The sequence below is a fragment of the Zonotrichia albicollis genome, chromosome 18 (genome assembly GCF_047830755.1).
Source record: "Zonotrichia albicollis isolate bZonAlb1 chromosome 18, bZonAlb1.hap1, whole genome shotgun sequence".
Classification (NCBI taxonomy): Eukaryota; Metazoa; Chordata; class Aves; order Passeriformes; family Passerellidae; genus Zonotrichia; species Zonotrichia albicollis.
Genome location: NC_133836.1, coordinates 12,798,617 through 12,812,255, shown reverse-complemented (window position 1 = coordinate 12,812,255; position 13,639 = coordinate 12,798,617). Strand labels below are relative to the sequence as shown.

At 53.9% G+C, this 13,639-nt stretch overlaps 1 protein-coding gene across 7 annotated transcripts in view; it reads right to left on the bottom strand.

Moving 5' to 3' along the window:
* Window positions 1-2,125: 2,125 nt before the first annotated feature.
* Window positions 2,126-13,639, bottom strand: part of MTMR3 (myotubularin related protein 3) — a 79,061-nt gene continuing 67,547 nt past the window's right edge. For 2 of the 7 annotated variants that reach the window (XM_074554542.1, XM_074554541.1), the window contains 6 exons: window positions 12,406-12,551; window positions 10,357-11,752; window positions 8,425-8,535; window positions 8,115-8,203; window positions 6,400-6,426; window positions 2,126-4,247 (listed from right to left, as the gene is read on the bottom strand). In XM_074554542.1, the coding sequence (XP_074410643.1) occupies window positions 4,076-4,247; window positions 6,400-6,426; window positions 8,115-8,203; window positions 8,425-8,535; window positions 10,357-11,752; window positions 12,406-12,551 (1,941 nt within the window). In that variant the 3' untranslated portion in view covers window positions 2,126-4,075. The other 5 variants (XM_074554543.1, XM_074554544.1, XM_074554546.1 and 2 more) reach the window with 5 other exon arrangements.

Below are 13,639 nucleotides of genomic sequence, written 5' to 3'. Positions count from 1 at the left end.
TCCCCTTTCCCAGCCTATTTTACATTTCTGAACACCAGGATTAATTTTTCCTCATACATGAGCTGTAATTTGCCTAAAAATAAGCCCCTCGAACTGGGAGCTCAGAGAACAAGGGACTATGAACTCATCACTGTGTAGGAAAATGATAGATTTATTGAGATCTAAATATTCACTCTGAGGCTGCAGAGGAATAAAGGCTGCTACACACGAGGGTCTGACACTTCCAGTGCTGCTGAACAGCTCTGTCCTCAGAGCTTGGCATGGTTTCAAATACTTCATGTGCTTCAAGTAATTGAGACTTCAGATGTCATTTTAATATAAATCCCACCCAAAAAGAGGACAATCAAACCCATCACCTGCTGCCACTGCAAGCTCTGAAAATCATTTTGTGACAGCACGACGGGAAATTAGTTTAAAACCCAGATTTGTTAAATAATAAAGTCAAACTTTAGGGGCGTTTATAAAATATCCAAGTGCAAAGAAGGGTGAGCTGAAATGCCAGAATGCAGCAATGGCAGCTGCACTGTGGGAAGGGATGGGGAACACCTGGGCCAGGCCGGCAGAGCTGCCCTTTGCTCGGGGCTGACTCCAAACCTCGTCCTGGGTAATTCCAGGACTCTCTGTTTGATAGGCCCTGAACCTGCTCAGCTTCCTGAGGGGTTATTGATTTCCCTTTGCAGCCTCCCAGCACCTCGGAACCCCTCCCAGGGTTCCTCCCGCTCCTGCAGCCTCTCCCAGGCTGGAGCAGTTCCCAAACAGCTCCTTCCCAGCAGAGCCCTTGGCTCCCACCCTGCCCCTGCCCCGCCCCGCCCGCAGCGCCCGCTCTGAGCGCGGAGCCCTCCCGGTGCCCCCCGAGCCGCCTCCCAGGGCATGAGGGGCCCTCGGCTCCCAGGGACTCCTGACCCGTTTGAGATCCCGGCTCAGGAGGCTCCACAGCCCGGGGGCAGCACTGACGCCGCCTATCGCGACAGCAGCGCGGGGTCCCGACAGGCTCGGGGGCTGCCCGGGAGCTGGGACAAATGAGAGAGGGAAGGAGGCTCCTTAGCAGGAATGGATCACGGGGAAATGAGCTTTGACACCTTGAGCCGTGTCCTCCTCTGCACCGTGGGGGAGCTCAGAACCCCCCTGATCCCTCTCCGGGCACAGACCCGCACTCGGCATCTCCCAGAGCAGAAACTTCCCCGTGCCCGGGGCTCCCAACATCTGCAGGACAGCGAGCTCCTGAGAGAGCCCTCAGGAGAAACTCAGGTGTGAGAGGAGCTCCAGGAAATCCCACTGTGAGGTGTATCTGAAACACTGCATCAAACGTGATTCCTGCTGCTTTTCTGCTCCAGATTCCATCAGCAGCTCTACCCCAACCTGGTTTATTTTGATTGAATGAACACCATCGAATCACAGAGGGATTGTGCTCAAGGTCCCTCCCAGCTGCTCAGACCCCCAAGAATTCAGGGCAAATGCTCAAATACGTAAGAGAAGAAATAAATTATGGTGGGGGGCATGAGGGGACAAGACTGTGCACAGCTGGAATGAGTGCTTGGAAAATGGGAATAACCCTTGTGCAGGACCAACATCAGCTGAGTTCTCCAACTTCTGGGACAAAACCATCTTAAAGCTGAGTGAGTTTGGTTTGCTCCCAGAGAGGCACAGCTCCACCATCCAGCATCAGCCTAAGGGGCGAATGGAGCCTCCACTGCCAAACCCCACAGGGCAATTCCCTGGGGATCAGGGCTGATCCCACGTTTGGGTAACATCACCAGACTGAAACACCGTGGTTGGTCAAGGAGAAAAAGAAAAACACACTATGGAGGAAACTGAGACTGGCACCTTTCTCCATCCTGGGAAACCCGTGCTGATTGTGCCAGCAGAACCTGGCAGGGTGTGTGCTGTGCTTCCCCTTCCTGGGACTGCTGCACCAGGAAAACCAAGCCCAAGATTTAATTTTTTGTCTTGAGTTTAGGAGTGGCAGTTGGTAGTTCCTTGGAAAGGCACAGCACAGCACAGAAAGCCAAGGGCAGCAGCTGCAGCCTCCTTTTCCAAGGCCTTGGTGCTCCTGCTGAGCCTCCAGTACATCCCCCCAAGGGACAGGGAAGGAAAATAAAAAATTAGGAAGTGTGTTAGCAAATGCTCCCATGCAAAAGTCTAAACTTTATTCACTTTTATTTATATATTTAATAATTCTAAAGTATTTACTTCTCGCTTTTGACAAAAATGAAAAATATAGGAGCACTTTACTCTCTTGCGGAGAGAAGGGTTATTTCTGTACACAGCTACGGAGAGACGGCTTCCTCCTTTACATACAAAGAAAAAATAATATTAATAAAAAAAGTGCTTCATCGATCCAAAAAAGCCTAAAGAGCTGCAAGCTTTTATTCACACTGTACATCCCAGCCCGGCCCCTCTTGGCACGTGCGGAGGCTCCGGCTGATCTGCACCCCCAAAGCCGCTCTCAGGGTTGGGGTGTCCCCAGCCCGGCCCTGCCGCCTCGTCCTGCTCTGCACCACAGCCCTGCCTGTGCCTCCCTCCAGCCCCACAGAGCCTGCACCTGCCTGGGCTGCAGAGCCCATCCTTCACTCCACTTCCAGCGTCTCTGTCCCTACACCTGTGCCAGGGAGATCCCAAGATGCTCCGTCCGTTCCCAGAGCCCGTGGCCACAAGGACGCAGCCTCCTCCTTCCTGGGCATTCACAGCAGTGCAGGGATCCTGGCAGGGTGGGAAGGGAACACTCCAACCACCTCAGTGTCTCCCCAAGAGAGCTCTGAGCTCTGCCAGATGGTTTCTCCACGTGACCCTCCCCTTTGGATGATGTGATTGTGACATTCCAGGGAAGGGAAATGCTCCTTTCCCAAGGTTTCTTGGATTTTGAGCTGTTGGATCTAGAACTCTCAAATACTCCAGCAGGATTCTTGGAGTACCATAGAGAATTTGGGATTGTGCCTAGGGAATGCACCGTGAGCAGGATCTACTCTTCCTCCTTGCTGGATTGCACTAAGCAGGATCTATGGGAAGGGAAAGGGATGAGCACCTACCAGTTGGTTACAAACGGACATTTGGGAGTTTCACCCTTCGGTGAGGTGAGTCTGATTGGGGCAGAAGGAGGAAGGGGAATCCATAATGTATTTGGGATTGTTTTAAGCTCCTCAGGCAGCTTTTCCTATCTGGAGTTCACTGAACACAGCCTGGGAAAGGAGGAGCATCCCAGGGGGGTGCCCAGCACCAGCACAGTGCTCACAGGCCGAGCCCCGGCCGCCTTCCGCAGTTTGGATCGTCCAGTAAAGTGCGAGTGAGCAGCCAGGCCTGGCCATGGCAGTGCTCTGCTCCCAGAGGGACCCACACGGATGGGGCAGGGACAAGGCAGAGCTCTGCTCCTGTCCTGCTGGACTGAGGCAGGAATTGCAGGGTCAGACACCTGGCTCGGCTCTCAGCACAGCTCGCGCATTCCCGAGCCAGCATTCCAGGTGTTCCTGCTGCGGGGGCTCAGAGCTCACGGATTGTGTGTGCAGGTACAGAGCCAGGAACCTGACTGAGAGCCCCTCGGGCAGCCACTGTGAGAACAGAGAGGGAAAAGGTCTCTGGGGAAGGAGATTCCCATCTCTTCTAGCAGCAACAGGTTCCCAAACAGCAGTTTCGGGTTTGGAATAACAGGAGTGATTGAAAGCACTGGAGGCTGCAGCTGTTCAGGCTCTGCACTCCGGCCGGCCCGGCTCCCTCTGCTCCCTGCTCCCCAGAATCCTCGTTCTGCAGCAGCTCTGCAGTGGGACAGATAAATACCCCAGGGATCCTGGCTCTCAGCAGCTCCCTCCCCACCTCCAGGACCCTCCCGCAAACAAACAGATATATTATTATATACACACACACGCACGCGCGGGGACACGGACACACAGACAGGACAGGCAGGAAAGGGGGAGGAGCTGGGCAAGGAGAATCCCACAGGATCCCGTCCTCGAGCTCTGCCCACGGCCCCAGCTCCAGCTCCAGCTCCAGCTCCAGCTCCAGCGCAGCCTCCCGGGCCCGGGTCCGGCTCTGTCCTGGGCGGGGCTCGGCCCGGCTGCGCCCCCGCCGCTCCCAGGCCAGCGATTCAGTTGGACGTGGCAGTGATGGGCTTGTCCAGTTCGAGGTCCAGGCTGGAGCTGCCGGGGTGGAGGCTGCTGTAGCAGGATTTGCAGACTCTGCTGGGCTCGAAGAGCTGCTGGCTGGGAACCGGCACCTTCTGGTTACAGCAACTGGAGCAGAACACGTTGCCGCAATTCCTTGCATCAGGAACAGAGGAGAAATGGAAAAGAAAAGATCAGAAGGAGTTTCACAAAGTTACATCAGGTGTAAAATGAGATACTCCCAGTGCTGGGATGGGGGAGATTCCTCCCCACAGGCCAGGGCACGGACAGGGACAGCTCCAACATCTGTGCTCCTCCCTCCTATGGATGGAGTAGAGGTCCAGGGAAGGGGCACAGGAAGGAGCAGGGAGCCAGGGCCAGTGTGGAACTGCAGCCTCTGTTCAGCACTGCCTGAGCCAGGCTGGACAGGCTGTGCCTTCTGTCACACAGAGAGCTCTCTGCCATTCACCATGGAATGGGTTGGGTGAGAAGGGACCTTAAAGCTCACCCAGTGCCATGGCAGGGACACCTTCCCCTGTCCCAGGCTGCTCCAGCCCCAGTGCCCAGCCTGGCCCTGGGCACTGCCAGGCTGGATGTGCTGCCAAGGGGCTACAGCAGGTGGGGCTCAGGGCTGAGGGGCTGGAGCGGAGCCACCACGGGCCCTTCTGAGCCAGGCCAGGGGAACGTGGGGAGCACTGGGTGGGAATGGGGGGTCAGGCCCTGCTCACACAGCTGATCCAGCCCTGGCTCACAGCAGGGATGGGGCAGTGCTGGGAGCAGGCCGGACGCTGCTCAGAGCTGGAAAGGTTTAAACATGGAAATGTCAAAGCCCTCGGTCGCTGCCACCCTCCCAGTGCCCCCACAGCCACCCCAGAAGTGCCACACTCCTGCACGCAGGAAACTGAGGCAAGGAGGAACATGCAAAGCCCGGGCTGGGCAGGCAGGTGCTCCATGCACAGGTGGGCACGCGCAGCATTCCCGGCACTGGCGGAGCCGCACCGGCACATGCACCTCGTTACTGCTCAGTCATTAATTACCTTCTGCAAACCCCCCAAGTCCTGGGAGCCCTGTGTGCCCTGACCTCAATTCCTACATGGAGCTGGGAGCAGCACTCCAGGGGCCTGGGGTTTGCCCTCTCCATTAACTCTCTGGCATCAGGATTTGGGGCTGTTGCTGTTCCGCACTGGAGATTTGCTGCTGCCAACACTGCCAGGGAATTCTGCTGACACCCAGCAGCTTTGATTAATCCTTCCTTGCCAAGAAAGGAGATTTCCAGCTGCTGGTCACTGATGGGGAGAGAAACAGCAGAGAAATGCCATTTCCCACTTCAGTGGGCTCATTTCCTCAGTTCCACACAACGCTCTGGGCCTCGGAGCTGGAACCCTGGCATGGGAAGGCCGACAGGGACCAACCCCTGCAGAGGATCTGGAGACTGCAGGGCCCTGCTGGAACCCCTGCCAGAACAGCCCTGGGAGGGGCCACAGAGCTCCCACAGCCCCATCTCCCTGCTCAGGGAATGATTATCCCAGAGTAGCTCGCTGATGGATGAGGGGAAAGCCAACCAGAGGGATTAGAACAAGGATCTCTTTGTTGGAGCTCACCATTCCTAACATATGCTGGGGTTTTTGTTGTTTTATCCTAGACAATGGTGCTCTGACACTGCTTTGGAAAGCTCTGGACAGCTCATCCTTCTATGCTGGTGGTCCCTGCTTTGCTTCAGAGATTAAAAAGAGACATTAAAAACAGGCTGGAAAAGGGATGCTGCTCGTTTGAGATAGGGGGGCTGAAAGCCACACTCTTCATCCCAAATCACAGATATTCTTCAGCTTTTGGTTATCCTAACCCTCCACCAGCTCTGTGGCACCTGTTCCAGCCACGGGATTTTCAGTCCTTCTAAAACAAGTGCCAGGTTTTTGCCAACACCCTGCACAGCAATACTGGAATTGTTTGGTAACATGTGGCCCTCTCCCAAAAACATGGGGAAAAAGGGAAATGATCAAAAATAAATGCATAAAACTTGCAGGACAGTCTCCTGTCAGTGAGCAGTGCACACATGGACTGACAGTGAGTGTTAGTCTGAGCCACATCCCAGTTAAGCTCCCAAAAGCCAAGTCCTAAAAGCTTTTCTGTGAGGAGAGAGGGCTGCTCACACAGATCCAACCCCAGCAGCTCGTGCTGGCCACCCCCAGCTTAGTTCTGGTGATTTCCAGGCAAGTGAGAAACAAAGAGGGAGAAGAGCTGAGTTAGTTGGGAGGAGTCACCCAGGGAATGCTGACAGACAACGGACAGAGCTGCTGGAAATGCTCACCAGAGCTGATCAACTCGGTCAGTGTCCCTGCAGGAGGAGAGAGAGCTCAGGGCTACAGGCAGAGGGAGCAAACATTGGAACCAAGGAAGCTGGAAGGTTTTACTCTGCTCAAGGCCTTACACTGTGGGGTTCAACTCATTTCCAGTCCCAGGGAGGGGTGTGAATGTTTACTACAGAGATACTCGTGGTGTTGGTCTCACCAACAGCTGGGCCACTGCACATGGGGAAGCTGAAGGAGCAAAGACCCTCCAGGGAGATTTGAGCCACACCTGAAACCCTGAGTCCATTCTGACCTGTGTGTATCCAGGCTCTGGGAGTTGTCCCAAGCTCAGGTTTAGGGAACTGAGCCCTAAATTTGCACAAACGCAGTGGGCATGGTAAAAAAAAAAAAAATTCAGATTTTTCTCCTTCTTCCCTGGGTTTGGTTAACTTTATAAGACTAAATGGAGCAAAAGATAAACCAGACACAAACTCAAAACTATGTTCATAACTCTTTGCAACTTCAAAAAGCAGGAGAGCTTCGAAATGTGGTAACTGAGATTTATTTAAATGATGGTTCCTGTAATAGTTTTTGCATGTGCAGAAACCAGGAATAGGAATTTATTTGAAACAGAACTGGAAACTGGAGATTCTCTGGCTTTAACTCCAGCATACTGAGCCATGTGGTCTCTGCCTCTGGCTCTTCATCAAGCCCCTGCTGCTGCCTGAGATGCTGCAGCCTCTGTGGCAACAGGTCTAGCAAAGAATAATCCAGAAAACCTTGACCTCACTCAGGTGTTCCATTCAGATTCTGTAGGAGCAAGTTAATAAAAGGGGAGAAAGGTTAGAGAAGGAAAGGAGCAGGTTTCCAACCAGCAATGGGAAGAAGATGCCATTCCTGTATTTCATGTAACTCATATATGAATTTCTGAATGCTAAGAGGACAAAGCTCTATTGTGCATAAATCTAAACTGCCCCCAAACCCAGGCTGAGGAAAGAAAGGTGGGATCTGTTTTGGCTGGAGTGGAGCAGACACCAAACGTGGCTTTTAAACATCTCCCTGCAGGGGCTGAGCTGAGCAGCAGGAGCTGCCCTGCGCCCTCAGCACCCCTGGCAGGGCTGTGTCCGTGCTGGCGCCAGGGCAGAGCAGTCTCAGTCCCAGTCCCAGTCCCAGTCCCAGTCTCAGTCCCAGTCCCAGTCCCAGTCTCAGTCTCAGTCCCAGTCCCAGTCCCAATCTCAGTCTCAGTCCCAGTCCCAGTCCCAATCTCAGTCCCAGTCCCAGTCCCAATCTCAGTCTCAGTCCCAGTCCCAGTCCCAATCTCAGTCCCAGTCCCAGTCCCAATCTCAGTCCCAGTCCCAGCTCCAGTCTCAGTCCCAGTCCCAGTCCCAGTCCCAGTCCCAGTCCCAGTCCCAGCTCCAATCTCAGTCCCAGTCCCAGCTCCAGTCCCAGTCCCAATCTCAGTCCCAGTCCCAGTCCCAGTCCCAGTCCCAGTCCCAGTCCCAGTCCCAGCTCCAGTCTCAGTCCCAGTCCCAGCTCCAGTCCCAGTCCCAGCTCCGGTCCCAGTCTCAGTCCCAGTCCCAGTCCCAATCTCAGTCCCAGTCCCAGTCCCAATCTCAGTCCCAGTCCCAGTCTCAGTCTCAGTCTCAGTCCCAGTCCCAGCCCCAGCCCCAGTCCCAGTCCTATTCCCAGCTCCAGCCCCAGTCCCAGCAGTCCCATCCCAGTCCCTCCCAGTTACCTGCAGTGGTGTTTCCGGCTGGCGAGCCAGAAGGCGCTGTCGCAGCCGTAGCAGTGCGCGGCCAGGTGGTCCGGGAGCCACCGTGTCACCTGTGGGGACAGCCAGTGACATCAGGGACAGGGCAGGGCCAGCACTCCTGGGCTGAGCCCTCCCCAGTCCCAGAGCTTGTGCAGCAGAGGGCTCATAGGCACAGGTACTGTATGTCAGCAAGGAGAAGAGTTCCCAAGAAGTGGCACACGACCAAAGGCCAGAGGATAATTTGAATCAGGATTATCCCAAAGTGAGCAATTTACAGGGATTTAGTCTGTACCTCTGTATCCTGTTTATCCACCTGCTCCCAGCTGGCTTCAGAGAAAATCTCTGTGCTGCAGCGAGACAAGCAGTTCTGATCCAGATTGCTTTCCGAGTCGGGAATAGACGTCTGTTGGCAAACAAACAGAGCTGAACGGAGCCCCCCGGATCCCTGCTCACACAAACAACACCCAGAAACCCCAACAGGGCAGGCCTGGACCCTCTGCTGATGGCATGATGGGCAGCAGAGTGGATTTAGGATCCAGCTCTGCTGCAGAGTTCTGGGAAGGCTTTGGGCAATTAACCAAAACCTGCTCCCTATGGCTCCAATTCCAGGTCCTGATTCCTTTCCAAGGGTGTTTCACTTTCAAAACTATAATTAGTAATACAGATAATCCTTTTGCTGGCAAAGATTCTGGAAAATACAAGCCAAATTGCATATGGGAAAACTCAGAATTTGAGCCATGTATATTCTATGTATAGGTTCTGGGAATAATGCTTCCTCAATATAGCCCATTCAGGTAGAGGTGGATTTTAATTCACTTAAAACTCAGCCAGCCCTTAAAATATAGCAAAATAGCAAGAAATCTTGAGTTAAAATATCTTGGTGCCTGAGGAATGGGCAATCCTGGAGCTCCAGAGGAAAACCTGCAACTCCCAAGATGAGGCACAAACAGAAGGTAGAGATCAGATCCTTAAGAATGGGGAATTTTCTGGAGGCACTGCCAGCCCTACACTGCAGCTTCTGAAGGCCCTTAAAAAATGGGAGCAGAATCCATTAAGGCAAAGCACCCAATTTCTCCAAGGAATTCAAACTTTTAGCAGTGACACTGAGCCCAATGAGCACCTTGTGCTGCATCTCCAATGGGAAGAGCCAAGAAGGCTCCAAGGATTTTTCACAACAAACGTACCTGGGACTATCCAGCACCTCTGCCACTTCTAAACACTGAATTCAACAAACAGAAGCTGGAAACGTCTTACAAGTATTTTTTTTCCAATTTTGCAGGCATATAAACCATGTAGGAAAGGGAAATTTCTGATGGGTGTTGCAACAGCCTCAGGAATTACAGGCAAGTGCTCAAACCCACAGGAAAGCACAATTCTCCACAGAAGTCTCTACTTTTACAAATTTAAACATTTCGAAATAAAAGTGCAAATAGTTTAAAAGCTCCCTTAAAATCCTTAATTGAGAGAAAAACCCTTGTTGAAATACAGCTGCCACAAAAGCTCAGGTAATTTATTCCAGTTAATTTAGAATTCTAGAAATTTATCCCAGTCATTGAGCCTGGAGCACCTGAAAGGGATGGTGTGACCCTGGTGGGTTTGAGCTCACAGAGCTTGCCTGCAGAGAACCAAGGGATCATCCTATGCTCCTGTGCCAAAAACTGCACAGGAAAATAACTCTGCCCGACGTGAAGACAGCAGCAAACCAGGGGTTTGGTTGGTTTTATTGAGGTTTGGTAAACCAGGGGTTTGGTTGGTTTTATTGAGGTTTGGTTGGTTTTATTGAGGTTTGGTAAAGCAGGGGTTTGGTTGGTTTTATTGAGGTTTGGTAAAGCAGGGGTTTGGTTGGTTTTATTGAGGTTTGGCAAACCAGGGGTTTGGTTGGTTTTATTGAGGTTTGGTAAACCAGGGGTTTGGTTGGTTTTATTGAGGTTTGGTTGGTTTTATTGAGGTTTGGTAAACCAGGGGTTTGGTTGGTTTCACCGAGGCCAGGGAAGGTGTTTAGGTATGGCCAGGGGTGTGTGAGCTGCTGTGCAACACCCATCTGGAAATAAACCCTTCTGCTCAATCTGAACTTTGGGGACAGTATCAGTCACCAGCATCTGCCACTATCAGGTACTGGGGCAGTGTCTGCCCTCCTCAGGATGACCTGGAGAGGTCGGTCAGAGCCCAAAGCCAGGCCCCGAGCTGAGGGCTGGGTGAGCTCAGCGCAGCGATGCTCACTCACCACTTCGTCGCCGTAGTCGCCGTTGAGCCGCAGGGAGCTGTTGAGGAGCTGGCTCTCCAGGCGGCTCTTCAGCTCCTGCACCTGCTTCTTGAGGGTCTCCACCTCCTGCTGATGGCCCGTCTCGATCTGCCGCAGGCGCTGCTGGATGACATCGCTGTAGACGGGCATGCCGTCATCGTCCAGGTGGCTGCGGGCCGGCTGGTCGGGGCTGCTGGCCGGCTGCTTCCCCAGCTGGCCGAACATCCATTTGTGGTGCAAGTTCCTCAGGTGGAGCTGGGCAGAGCTGCAGCTGGCCGCGGACACCTGCCGGCCCAGCGAGGCCTTGATGCGCCCGTCGTCGCCGTTGACGCAGTGTCCGTTGGTGGCGGGGAATTTGGGGGCTGCGAATCCCGCGGGTTTCTCCACCAGTTTGTTCTCCAGCTCCAGCTCCCCATTATACACCAGCTCGTCTTTGCGGTCTGCTAGAGGCAAGGCACAAGGGGAAGGCATCGGGAGGTGAGTGGTGCTGCTACCAGAAGTCCTGTGCACTCTGGATCCCAGTTTTTGGAGCTCTATCATGCACTCCCCCTCCGGCCTGCTGTGCAGGGTTCGGGACAGCTCGTCAGCGCTGTTGTCGAAGGGGTGACGTCGGTGGCACGGGGCCCTGGCCGTGAGCTCAGGCTTCGCTTCGGGCTCTGTTAAGGTTTCTGTGGAGCTTTCGATGTTGGATGTCCTTTCCTCCAGCAGGGCTGTCAGAGGGAAGGCAAGGCTGGCCTGGGCTGTGCCACACGGGCTCTCTGCTTCTCCATCACCTTTCCCAAGACCTTCCTCCTCCGTGTTGTTTGGAGCATCTCTGTTTCCGGAGCCCTCAGAAGGAGCAGCCTGCAGTCCTCTCCCCTGAGGTGCCTTCTGGAGAGCGCAGCTGGGGTCACTGAGCTCGTCCTGCTGTCCTCTGAGCTCTGCAGCACCATGTGAGGCTGGGTGTGGGTTGGCTGTGGGATTGTTCGTTACGGTACCTGCATCCACCTCGGCCTTTTCCCCACACAGATTGTCAGCTCTCTTCTCCTTATCCAGGCCAACCTCATCCCCTTTCCCTGCTGCCTCCAGGCCACCCCTCAAGTGCTCCTCCAGCCCAACATCATCTTTAGTGGCCTCCTGCAGAATGTTCTCCATCTGTCCCTCTGCCACCCCGGCTGCCACAGAGAGCTCTGCGCCCACGGGGGCCCTGCCCTGCCTGCCCAGCCCGTCCCCCTCGAAGGGGTCGTCCCCGGGGGGGCCCAGGCTGCTGAGCTCCAGGGAGCGCCGGTGCTCCTGCCACTTCTCGTTGAGGCTGGGGTCGCTGCTGCGGCGGTTGGCTGTAGGCACGCTGCTGTCACAGGCTGTCGTCAGATTGTCAAAGGATCTTGTCTTTGGTAGCCTGCAAAGGGATAAACAATCCCACCCCCAAGTCAGAGGATGTTTTTGTAACATTGAGCTGCTGTGGTTCAAAACCAGCCCCCCAGGTAGGACAGTAACAATCTGCCAGCTAATGGACTTGTGGGAAATATCATCCAGGAGCACATTCCGACCATCTGTAGTGCAGAGCTGCTTCAGTACTTTGTTTGCCATGAGGAAAATATGTTAAACCAGACTTCAAACGTTCCCAGATTAATCCCTCTACCAGCAAGCCCCAATGCTTACAGCCTGGTCACACCTCCTAATTAACATGTGCTCAGAGTCACTGTACAACAAGCAAAGAAATGGTTATGCAACACTGAAAAAGAACTCAAATTCAAGATAACCAGTGAAAGCTTATATCCCACAAGGACAGAAGGAATTCTCTGTGGTTATGTGACACCCAGAGTTGAACTCTATTTGCCCAGCTTCTCTCTGCCACGCTGTCAGCCCTGCAATGTGGCAGCTCCCAAACCCACCCCACAGACAGGCTCTGCTTGGCCAGCTCAGTCCCACAGTTCCACCAACACACCCAGGAGAAATCCTGCCCTCCCACCCAACCATTCTCCTTCCGTATCCCCAATATTCTCTGTTGATCTTACTTTACAGGATGGGATTTCTGGGCTCTAGGCTCACCTGCCCAGAGGCTGCTCTTCGGGGCTAGAGCCTGGCACAGGGTAGGGGGCACAGGTGTCGTCGGCGGGCGTGGAGGGCGAGGAGCAGGGCAGGTAAACGGCGCTCCAGAGCATCAAGTTCCGCACATGGCACACGGGATACAGCACCTGCCAGGGGGCACAGGGCAAGGGTCAGCTGCTGCCTCCAGCAGCAGAAATTCAGCTCTGAGGGGGGCAGATCACTGGGCAGGTCTCAGCTGGGGAACAGCTTTTTGTCAGCCAAACTTGGGGCTAGAATGACTTTTTCTGTCAGAGGCAGAAAAATGCCAGCCTTCAGCTCCTCCTGGATGAACTCCTGCAATGAGCTCTCTGTGAACCTACACCTTCACAACTCATGGAATTCAGTGCTCAATGTGAGTGCTGATGTTCCCTTGTGTGTTGTGTTGCACCGTGCCAGAGGGAGCTGAACTCACTCCATGGACCCCAATCCACCCCAGCCCAGCCTGGCTCCACAGGAGGCACTCGTGGGCACATACTCAGCACATGGGTACCTATTCAGTTCTTTGAAGAGGCAGCTTGCTCTTAAAAGGGATTCCTTGATTGTGAAATCTGCTTTCTGCTTCACTTTAAAAACACTTTCACTTTAAAAACAATTTTAGTAATTCCACTCTTTTCCAAGCAACTTTCCCATGGAAAAGCAGGCAATGGCAGAGGAACAGCTGGCTCCACCAGACAGGCACTGCCCAGGCTTCCCAGGGAATGGGCACAGCCCCAAGGCTGCCAGAACTCCAGGATCATTTGTCAATGCTCTCAGGAGTTGGACTGTATGATCCTGGTGGGTCTCTTCCGGAATGAGGATATTCTGTGATTCTCTGAACACTCTGCTTCCCTGGCACTGAGCAGGGGGGGCTGCTGCTCCTAAGTAACTGGCTCTGTAAGAGATGCAGTTGCACCACAAGCACCTTTTACAGCCTGAAGCAAAACCACAAGAAAACCAACCCAAACCAGGAAATTACCCAAACTCCCACGGGCAGAAGGAGTGTCCTTGTGAGTATTTGCTGAGAACAGGGGCCAAGTGGGAGAGAGCACAGAAGGGCAGCCCAAGGACAGACCTGTCCACACAGTCACTGTGAGAGCCCTCTCTATGCTCCTCCTGGCATTTTCATGGAAATCCAGAAGCATCCACAGCTTAAAGATCCCCCCAGGCTATGTCTGCTCTGCCTCACAAACCCTCCCCAGGGGTGTCAGGTGGGAAG